The sequence below is a fragment of the Montipora foliosa genome, chromosome 6, assembly GCF_036669935.1.
Source record: "Montipora foliosa isolate CH-2021 chromosome 6, ASM3666993v2, whole genome shotgun sequence".
NCBI lineage: Eukaryota > Metazoa > Cnidaria > Anthozoa > Scleractinia > Acroporidae > Montipora > Montipora foliosa.
The window spans coordinates 5,190,824-5,202,514 of record NC_090874.1 but is presented as its reverse complement, the minus strand read 5'-3'; the positions used below and the strand labels follow the sequence as shown (position 1 = coordinate 5,202,514).

At 39.2% G+C, this 11,691-nt stretch overlaps 2 protein-coding genes across 2 annotated transcripts in view; both read right to left on the bottom strand.

Annotated features, from left to right (window-relative positions):
• Positions 1-2,218: 2,218 nt before the first annotated feature.
• On the bottom strand, positions 2,219-3,123 carry LOC138004967 (beta-4C adrenergic receptor-like). The gene has a single exon (XM_068851261.1). It carries the CDS (start codon positions 3,083-3,085, stop codon positions 2,219-2,221), a length of 867 nt encoding a protein of 288 aa, XP_068707362.1. The 5' UTR covers positions 3,086-3,123.
• A 5,968-nt stretch (positions 3,124-9,091) lies between these two features.
• Positions 9,092-11,691, bottom strand: part of LOC138006435 (uncharacterized) — a 4,563-nt gene continuing 1,963 nt past the window's right edge. Inside the window, exon 2 of the mRNA XM_068852761.1 lies at positions 9,092-10,407. Coding sequence (XP_068708862.1) covers positions 9,530-10,407 — 878 coding nt within the window. The 3' untranslated portion in view covers positions 9,092-9,529. The remainder of the gene's footprint in view (positions 10,408-11,691) is intronic.

The following is an 11,691-nucleotide window of genomic DNA, read 5'->3' as shown; positions in this document are numbered from 1 at the left end:
AATGCTTTAATGTTCAGCACTATAGTTAGTACAATAGGTCATGATGATCACTAAATTATTATTATTTGTAGCTCATTGGTCATTGCAGGTCATTGTAGGATCCAAAACACAGGTCACATTCCACACGTCAATACTAGAAGTCCCTGGTGCACTGATGAACAACTAAGCTAAAAGTTTCCCCTGGACAAATTTTTGTCTTGTGATTAAGGCTAGGAGACGTGTTTGGTGTTGTTTATCTACCTACAACACAGTGACATGAACACTGACCTGTGACCTGAAACACAGCGGCATTTTAAGCCATTGTAGGTCATTCCCCGTTTAGTATTAGAAACTACGAGCATGGTAGCTGAGCTAAAGCCCCTTCTTAGTTTCTGTAATAAATTATTATAAAACTAAGATCCTGTCTGAGAAGAGGTTACAGGTTCCAATAATAACAAAACAACAGTGTGTACTGCCTTTGTTTGGGTTTTGCTCTTATTTGAACAATGGAGCAGGCAATTGCTGGCTGTGCAACTTAGCAGTAACTTTCTTAAAAGCGATTGTAAAATAAAGAAAGTGAAAAAATAAACAATTCGCAGCTGAAGTGAGAAGTAACAAAACAATTTTTGCAATGAAGTGAATGAATTGAGTCACGTTGTTGTATTAAGTAAAATTTGGAAATAAGAGTAATAAGACCTGGCCCACCGTTTCTTCAAAAAGTCGAAGACCTCTTTTTGCAATTTGACTTGATCTGATTTGATTTGATTTGATTTTCGAGTGTCCTCGATTAGTGCCTCGGCCTTAAACTGACAATTGACACGTAAATAAATTAAAGTTCATTGTTATTATCGTTATTCTGTGATTCTCTCCAATTCTTAGATGTTCTTCTGGATCTTCTTAGTCATGTCTCAGCAGCTTCCTGCACCTTAGAGACACAACACTTTCCGCAATAGTTGAGCAGCACTTTGCCAGATCCAACCTCGCATACCAAGTCTTTGCATTCTTCGAGATGTTTCAAAGAGCACCAAGCACGACGGGTGTCACTGCTACTTTTGGGGCTCTGGGAATTCTTTTAATTTTGAAAATTAGGTCCTGATACCTTTCGAATGCAAGGTCCTGGTCCCTTTCCTCCTCAGTCGTAATAATGTTCTGATCTGGTCCGCTGGCACAGCTATGTCGATAAGACGGTCCACTCTTGCATGTGTGTCTTTATTCATTACAGTAATATCTGGCCGATTGTGCTTTAGTTGCTTGTCTTTGTAGATAGTCATACAAGGGTTGATAGTCGTACCACTTGTCGGTGCAGTCTATCCCATAAAATCTGCACAGTGCTCAGTGTACCCGCAAGGGCACCTGGTCGTGACGCTTCCTCACTTACAATATGTCGCACTGTTTCAGTGGAGTCTTCACACAATGGTGTCTCGCACGGCTTATCTATGCTGTACTTGATCGAATTCAGTTCTTCTTAAAGCTTGTTCGGGCTTGAGTAACCAGGATTAAGCGTTCTGCTTCCTTCTTTAAAAAACAATTCCTAAGAAATCCCCAAGACTCCTCTCTCCAGCCACACCTGATGCTTGTTGAACGAACTCTCCATGTCGAGCTTTTTCCTTCCAGTTGCTGACTTTCTCTTCTTTCACTGCTCCTCTAATAGTCCAAAAGATTTTCACCTTGTCACAACCTGAAGCACATTCCCCCTCAAGGCCGCTTGAAGCATCCACTCTGTGCCCACTTTTAGGTTTTTTTTTTCAGTTACTCCCCTGAAGCAGAACTTACTGCCCAGCCCAACCGTGATTTAAAATTAATAGGGAACTTATATAATTAAGAAAAGCCGACGGCGACGGCAACAACCGTGAACGCTACAACACAATGATATCATTGGTTAAAAGAAAATAAACAAATATTCGTGCTGCTCGTGCAGCACGGATTTTAGCCCGTATTTTGGGGGGTACTGCATAACAGCGACATGAAATCACCAAATTTGAAGTTTTGACAATAACGTGAGCAATCAAAAGAAAATCGTTCATTTTCTATTTTGACTTAAAACCACTCACTAATTTATTTCAGTTTTAGGGTACTTTTCTAACATTGTATGACGTTAACGAGAAGGAATAATCGCAAAAGACTCGTGATATATATAGAACAAAGGTATACTTTGAGGTGACGTTCTTGTCGACTTTGACGTCGTAGATCTTAAGGTCGCAAATAAATGGCAGAGGCAGAGGAAACCAGTTTAATTGAATCAACACAGGGACTTCATGAAACCTTTCATACCCAATCGTAGCTCACGTATACGCCAACAGTACAGTAATGGATTAAGTGATGAATTTGCATAGACCAATGAGCCTGAAAATCGCAAAGCCAAGAGAACTGTGTCACGAGGGAGGGGAGGATTCCAGACCTCAAAGTTGAGACACACTCTAACGAAATTATACGGGAGGTAACACAGAATAAACAAAATAAATATGCGTAACATACTGATGACGGACTTTCTGTAACGGTTCATATTGAAAGTAGAACCGCTTTGTTGATTAACTTCAACTGCTTGGGCTTGGATTGCAAGATGATGCCGACGAGAAATGCGGAAGATTACGAGATAAGCCAACAAATTAATGACCAGACAGGAAGACACTATAGTGGTCGACAACACCCCATGCAAAAATTTAAAGAGTGGAAGGGATATGCCATAGGCGATACTTGTTATAAAAGTAAGGCATAAAGCAGAGCAGGCGCGTCGGAAAGTAACGATACAGTTGTATTTAAGATGGAATGTTAAGGCCGCGACTCTATCTAAGCTCACCAACGTCAGTGTTAAGACCGTCATTGCCACAAAAACGGCTTGTGTTGATTTAAACACAGTCCATGCCGTTCCCCGGGAACGGCTTTCCTGTGTATATTCATTTATCAAGCAGACAATAAAAGCAGGTTGAACAATTAACCCTACTCCAAAATCGGACATGGCAAGACCAAAAATGAACGCATTCGATGGCTGACTGTGCAATGAAGGAGATTTCCAGATTGCTCCTAGGGTGGCGAAGTTTCCAAGCACTGCAGTCAACGAAAATATGCCATTTATTACGCAAAGTACAATGTAGAAAACAGTCTGCATCTTCGCCAGTGTCTCCAATTAACGATGACCCAGGTTGAAGGCTGATATTATTACTGCAATTGAAAATGCAACAGATTTAATTTGAACCAATGAAATGATATATGAAATGAATCATATATTGAACGCTGAATATGAAATCAAGTGAAGCTATGATCCTCGCAGTTTTTAACAGGTCACGCGAGGTCAGGTTAAGCGTGGTCACAGGTTTGAACCCGTGACCTCGCGATACCGGTGCGACGCTCTAACCAACTGAGCTATGAAGGCACTGACGTTGGGAGTTGGTCATTTGTGGGTTCTAATGTTCCCGAAATGATTGAATTAACTAATGAAATTATATATGAAATTAATCATATATTGAACTGAAATCTTGATTTCATAACCACAGTTCAATATATGATTCATTAATAAAGATGCAAATGTTGTCGAAGGCCACTATTCGTTGCTTTGAAGATTCAAGGTGTTCACATTTTTCACCTCTTATGTTGTTTCTCGAATTGTTGTTCCATTCTTGAGCTCCATATAAGGGTATATTTTGTTTAAAGATACACTAAAACGCCATTCACGTTACATCGGCTTCGCCGCCACTGCAGGTTATTAAATATTGTACTGTGTCCACCAGATAAAAGCTACGCATTTCTACTACCCCCTGAAACCTACCAAAGATACGCGAAGAAGACTCTAGGCACAGCACAAAGACAATACTTACTTTTATAGTAGAGGAGTGCCAGGAAAAAAACCTGTTGTGCAACTTTTCCGATTTCCGACAGAGGGAAAAAAAAATTCAAAAACGGGAAAATGCTACTCATTTTTCGACGGGATTACCATATGACAACCCAGTAATGATGAATGTTTCTTTGTGTTTTGGCTCAAAGATTGGGCTTTCGCCAAGCGGCTTTAAACATATCTGAAGCTTGACAATTTCGTAAAAAAACTGCTTAAGCTGACTTGTCGCTTGAAAAAGCAGGGGCAACCAACTACCGAATGTCTTTTTCTTGTCAGAATTATGTAAAAGATTAATGGTTTTCACAATGCTTTAGAAGCTTGTTTAGTGAGTTTGTACAGTAGCTGTCCTACAAAACATTATCTGTTAGGATATTCTAGAGGAACCTGAGGTCTGTAGAAATTTCTAGGTAGCTATTTTGCCTCGTCCGAAAGTTCTAGCAATCGTGACAGGTCTGATCAAAAACTTCACATTACGTAGTTAACCTTCTTCAGCCGAAATTCTTAGGCGAATCCGATGAGTTTGCTTAAAATATGATTCTCAAACAAACTTTGGCGAAAATGATAGAAGTTGCAAATCTTCAAATTTTATGTTATTTCCAATATTGCAGTTGACTCTTCCTCATATCAGTAAAAATTCTAGCGTTCTTCAATGTGGTTTCGAAACTTCTACACACCCCTCATCACTTTTCCGAAATATCTAGGAAATCTGTTCCGAAAATGTCCAAAATCGTCGTGCGCCTCAAAAGTCTGAGTTGGAATATTCGAAAATTCTAGCCAATCTTCCAAAAAACCCCATCTTAGTCATTTTGGGCAAAGAAAAGAAGCGCTTGCTACAGCAACTAGATGCAGACTTTACTGAAATTAACCGAAGTCCACGAACAGTAACAACGTCAAAAGAACTGATAAACACTGACCGTTCCACGGATCTAGTTACTTTGGTTCTAGATGTGCTTGAGATCCATTTTTCTTGTATGTTAAAGCTTCACAATGTTAGTCAGCCTCGAAAGTTTACACGTAAGAAGGTTTCGTAAGTTACTGTAGTACGAAATGTGCAACTAAAGCAGCACGCCGATATATAAAGGTTATTCCTTTCCTTTCCTTCTTTCTTTCTTTCTTCCTTTCTTTTTTTTTTGTTTTTGTTTTTTTCTTTCTTTCTTTTTTCTAAACAGGCACCTGTTAGTTACATGGAAATCAATATTTGTATTCAGTTTAATCTGTGCCACTTAGCTCCTGTCCTTGTACGCAATAAAAGTTTAAAAACTGACCTTATATCCGGCTATTGCCGCACAGTCCCCACCGCTGAAACTCTAATTGCACGCTTTAAAACGATTGTGTCCTTTGGTTAACTATCACTAATTCGTTTTTCCAATCGCCTTCGTCAAATTTAATTTGCACTTGATCGTAAGCAATTTGATAAGTGTTTCCGGAGTTGCGATGAAGCTTTTTCCGCATTGCAATTCAGTTTGTTCCATTTGACTTGCCGCCCTCAAGAACCAAGAACCAATAAAAAAGCGGAAAACCAACTGGGCTCGCACATAAAATAATTACGTTAAAATTAATTCACCCAGTGGGATTTCTTATTGAAAAAAAAGTTCAATCCTGGCCAGAAACGTTTCAGAAAAGACAACCAGCTGCCTGTTTTTCAAGGGTATTGAACTCGAATTTGGCAACAGCAAAGACAAAAGGAATTTTTCGAGAGAAAAATGATTCAACATTATAATTCTCAGGGGCACCAAACGGACCAACTTCAACATTAAGCCTTTTAAAGAGGGAAGTTTCCAAGCTCATTGCAATGGATTAAGACAGTTCATTAATGAGATATTAATGTTATATTATGACATAAAAAAATACACCCATTCGGATTTTAAATATAAAAATACAAGTGCCACAAAATTTCAGTTAGGGGATGACCATAAAAAAATGACGGCTCAAAGTTACCGTCAACGAACTTTCAAGCGAATTATTCAAAACGACGGCAGCTGCGGCAACGAGAACTCCAAAAAACAAGAGAAATATCATAGGTTAAAAATAATCGTGCTGTACCTGCGGCACTCATATTTTAGGTGTCGGTTGAAAACTGCCCGATTTTTTGCGTTTTCTTTTTGCTTTCCCTCACAAGCTTTCGTGTTTTCCTTCCATAATTTATTTTCATGCCACTTCATTAATTGTCCGGCTACTTTTACCTGCGTCAACTTCGTCATGTACGCGCGCCTTATACTACAATTAGTAGGGACAAAGGACACAAGGATACAAATAAAGCTCTCACTGGGACTTAAATTCATTTTATTGGTTTTCTCGTATTCTGTGCTACAATAGATGTCATGGAGTTTACGGAAACGACAGCTAACGGCTAAACTTGAAAAGCAATGCCACAAAACAGGAATATTTAACAATTTTATCGAGGAATGTTCCTTTACATTTTTTTGCCTCGTCAAAGCTATTGCTTTTCTTCAATTTTTCTAATCAGTCAGCCAAGAAGAAAGCACCAGAATATTGAAAGTTCTTCACTCATCTTGACGTTTTTCGGCTTTTTAGTCAAACGCGTACTCCGGACACTTTTATCTCGTTTTGTATTCTATCGGGACCGAGTAAATGATTAAAATTCAACAGATAGAAATAGCAGACGTACATATCAGTCATTTAATAATGAGCTATCTCTGAAAATCTGAACGCGATATACCAAGTAATCCCTGAGCAATGATGCTTTGAAAATTCTGGTCAAATTATATGCGATCATTGGCGCTTTTGCCAATTGATCAGCTTTTGATGGCTAATAACTGCCTCATTATCAAAGCTGAAAGGCTTAAAATTGGAAATTTACTAAGTTTAACAAGTTCTTTTACCTCTTGACTGAAATCACTTTGTAAAATAGCATGATTTCTTCTGTTAGCAAAGCGCTTATACGCCTCTCGTTGGCTAGAAGCAGTCTCGCGTTCAACAAGCGTGAATGGAGATTGTTTTATTAAATTTTCATTAAATTCTGAACGCTAGGACAATTGGAAATGGAAGACAATCAGTTTCCAGTTTGGCAACACTTGACGTACCAAGTCAGTTTCCATATTAGGTCATATGGTAAACGAGCTGATAACCGTGATTGAGTGAACCAATCAGAAGGAAGAAGCTAGAAACGCAACATCCGAGGTCGCAAATTTAATAAAATTGGTTATGAGGAAAGATAATCCTGTCCATAAAGTTCGCGTTGGCTTAAAATAACTATTCACAAGGCTAAAAATTTATTTTAAAAAAGGTAAAAAACCGAACGTCTCTCGACATTAAGTCATCATCAGGGTATTAGAGTACCATCCGCTAGACCCATACTTTATATCATTTAGTAATTCCCGATGGGAAACGTTTCGGGACATAGGATTTGATTTGTCTATTCAAACTAGCTAGGTTTCAAGGATTCCTTCGCATTCCTTTAGCTGGCGTATTCTCTGCACGGCCAAATCTTTTTATAAACGTCAATCCTTGAAAGCTTAATGATCCTACAACTGAAGCCTAGTTTGAATAGACAAGTCAAAACTTATGTCGCGAAACTTTTCCCATCGGGAATTGCCTAAATTATATCAAATATGGTTCAAGCGGATGGTACACTAAGACCCCGATGATAACTTAATGTCGAAAACGTTCGGCTTTTACCTTTTTTTAAAATTTTATTTAGCCTTGTAAACAGTTATTTTAAATGATAATCCTGCTGCAAGCCTTTGTCTCGTCGTTTTGCTGTACTCTACCTGACAACAACGTGAAGTCATGAGATTTGAGGTTTATTAAACGACAAGGTGAGAATATATTTTTACTCTTAAAGCGCTCGAATAAATTTAGTTTTTGGATAATTCGCCCACATTGTACGACGTTAAGGTGATGGAATAATGGAGAAAGTTAGATATATCACATGTATTTCGCGATTATTCCGTCTTGTTCACCTTGTACAATACGGGCGAACTATCCTGTAACTGGATGGGTACGAACGGAACGATGTCAAACGGTAAAAATAGAAAATGAGTGGTTCACTGTTATATGCTTACGTTGCCGTCAAAACCTGAAATTTGACGATTTCACGTTCTTTTGTGGAGTACGGCAAAAGAAGTGATGCAGGTGCAGCATAAGTATTTTTCCTTTTTTAACCAATAATATTCTTGCCTTGTGGCGTTGTCGTTGCTGTAGTCTTTAATTCGATATTAAGGTCGCGAGTAAGGTATTTTCGAGTTTGGATTAGACGATTCGAGTTCGAGTTCGAGTTGAAGGTCGAGCTCGAATAGACCATTTTACAGTTGTGTGCTTAGTGCTCCTGGCCTTTGAATGAAAGTGAGGCTGGAGTTGACTTTGCTTTGATTCAATACTTGCACAATCCCATAATACACCTTTATTGCCCCCCAAAACTTTTGCATAACCATTGTTTGCAATTTCTCCTGGGACATGAAAATGTCCCAAGAGAAGTCGAAAACAATGCCTTTGCAGATTTTTGGGGGGTAAAAGAGGTATATTATGGGATTTGTGCAAGTAGTGAATAGAAACCTCACTGCTTTTTTTTTTTTATGTAATTCCCTACTAATTAGCATGAGAACAACATCATTAACATAAGAAAAACAGTGAGGTTTCTATCAAAGCAAGGTCAACTCCAGACTCACTTTCATTCAAAGGCCAGGTAACTTAGCACACTCTAATTTCCTCAATTCCTGTCCACGTACAAATCCGCGCGGGCCACATTTTTACGATGCAAAAACAAAATCCACTGTAGGAGAGGGGGGGTGGGGGAGGGACAAATAAAAGATAAAAAGGGTGTCTATTAGCGTACTGGAAAGGAAAGTTCTCTGTGAAAGCAGGGAAGGTTAATTTTTAAACCAGTACAATAATATTGCCAATCCCAGCTCCCTTCCGAGAGGCTACCACCAAACGGCAAGGTTTATGTAACTGAGGTGGTCAATAAAGGAATAGAACCCCAGCCCACTTGTGACAGAAATTTATCAATGTGATTACGACGATAGAAAGAGGCAGTTGCCTTCCTTCATCTGATACGGCTAACATTGCATATTTTTCCACATCGTTCACGTGGTAAAATTAGCGAATAAACCTTAAAATAAATTGGTACGAGCGGTTTCAAAGTAAAAATAGACAATGAAAGACTCTCTTTTATATGCTCACGTTGTCGTCCAAGACGTCACCTTACGCAGAGTACCGTGACCAGAAGAATACGTCAATGTGCTAAAATATAATAATAATAATAATAATAATAATAATAATAATAATAATCATAATCATAATCATAATCATAATCATAATCATAATCATAATAACTTTATTTATCCTGGTAAAAGACCGGTCAGTCAATCAACAAAGGTTGATAGACTGGTATTAATCGGTGACCAGCACACAAGAATATATAAAATATTAACATAAAAAACAGCGGTTTACAAATAATTAGAGAAATATAACAAAATGAACTAAGCATTGCTCTTACAAATATGATTGGCCCTATCCATCTTCAATGTTCATCAAGTAAGTAAATGTTCTGACCTTAAAATATGTCCGACACGATGATATTCCTGTTTTGTGGCGATGCACTTGCCGTAGACGTCGTCATTTCTTAAACTCCCTTATATCTCTATTTACTTCCTAAACACGATTTCGGCCGATTTACCGTTGTGAGGTTTTGTAGTCGCGCCGCACCCTGCGTTGCTATGCTGTCGACTACTTTCCCATAATTCCATCTGAATTCAAATCTCATATGCTTGGTGTTTCTCTAACAATTTCTTCGCCAATAAACGACATTTCGACATCTTCTGTTAATCTCCTGTGCTCTGGATCCTCAGAAAGGGACAATGCTGATAAATAAGGAGGAATGGGTCGACGCGTAATGCAATTGAGGAAGTACCTAAAGCTGCAAGCGGGTCCCGCATGGCGCTTACCGAGATTAAATCCTAAAAATGTCCCTAAAGAAAACAATAACAAGATGAAAAGGATTAGAGCAAGTATAAAGGAATCCTCTTGAGGTTGAGGTTCTTTTTCTCTCGGTGTATGTAGCCTAATTCTATCTGCGTAGGTTGCATCTTGTTTTGGGATCGCGCGATTGGGATAAAGTGCATTGACATTGAACCACAACGCAGTGAAGTGCGATTCACCAGTGTCAGAGAAGAAGATAACGGTCATCTGGTTGGTTATCGAACGCGAAAGCGGCGGTGCTGTTGTACCACCAAACCTACACACCTCACTCCGAGGCTCTAAGCTTTCCCGGCAGCACTGCGCTGTCGAGGTTGGATCAGTAAAGTTAACATTTTCAAGTACAACATAATTTCGTGGGCAGTTCGGAGACATTGAAAAACTACGGAAAAGAAGTTTGATGTAAAAGTGTTGTTCGTTTGTTTGTAGTGTCCACGAACTGCAAGATCTGTTTGACTTGTTTGGTCTTCGATGTGGTGTCCCCGACATTAGGATATCTGTGGCTTTCCCAGTGACGTCAATTACTACTGGAGCACAGGATGCCTCGTCGCTTAGGTCTGGACAATGCCCGATGCAGTCGCATTGTTTACACGCGTCAATTATGGTTTTGCCATCCTTACATGAAAATTTTGCTGAGTTACATTGTTTTATAACACAAACTCCTGTGAAAAACAAAAATATCAAAACTGTCATTAGTTATATTACTCTTAGGCAGACTGAACTCTGTACGAAATTTCCTCGAAGACCGATAGATGTCTTTCTGAATGTCTACGAATTGACATCGAAAAACACAACTTTAAACGATGTCATAGTGAAATTACGAGCGCAGTCAGACTGCGAGAAGCCTCTCTTTTGCTCTAAAATTGTCGAAACGAATGAACACTTCAAAATAGCTGAAACTGCGGATCGCAAATACGGGAGCGGGAGACTGCAGTTGTTTCATATTGCGTTTTGGAACCCCAGTGACAGATCTCATTATCCCGTCTGTCATGCCCATTTGGAAAATATTCTCGCGGGAATGGGCGCTTGCCGAAAATTTATAAGTAATGTTTGTTGAATAAGGTAATGCGCGATGATTCCACGCCAAAAAAAAACAGCAACAAATAAAAAGCCGTAAATGTCGGATTTTGCCGTTTATGTCAGAGTTCCCTGAAAATAAATTATATAGCAATTTTCCATCGAGAAGCAGCGCCGGAGAGCATTCAGAAGCCCAACAACCGAAGACATCGTACGTGAGAATGGAGAATTTTTTCAACGTCTCATGTCGGAAGGGAGAACATGCATGAGAAAGGCTTTTCCTGAACTTTACTTTGGAGAAGCTTGGAATTACTACATTACAAAGTTACTCGCTTTCTCCTTATGTGAAAAAGTAAAGGAAGCTATATCACCGAAGGAACATTGAAGCAAATGTCAGTGACGGATCCAAACCTGGAGGTAAGGTGGGGGCCCGCTCTCAAACATTTTGTTTTTGCCCTTCCACAGTTTTGGTGTTTTATGGTGTTTTGGTGGCTTTGGTCCAAAAATAAGGGGGAGAGGGGCAGGCCCCCCGGGCCCCTCCCCTTGATCCGCCATTGAATGTCTAATTCCCCACACGCCTCAGTTCGAAATCAAAACTTTTCTTCGACTACCGCAGATGATGACAGAGGCAAGGAATGCATTATTTACCTTCTGGTGAAACGACAATGGACAAACGACCCTTTTGCAAACCCAGCTGTTGCTTGATTATGATTTTTGAATCGGAAGAATCGTAGAATAATTTCAAAAGCGCGTTAAGGTGAAAATGAAAATCGGAAAAATCGTGCAATTCTAAAGCTTAGGTAAAATCGTAGAATCAGAGAATGAAAATCTAAAGCAAATCGAACACCTCAACCGTAAAATAGATAGAATCGGAGACTTAAATCGTAAAATAGGTAAACATCTTTAATTCGTGGTATAAAATCGGGAAA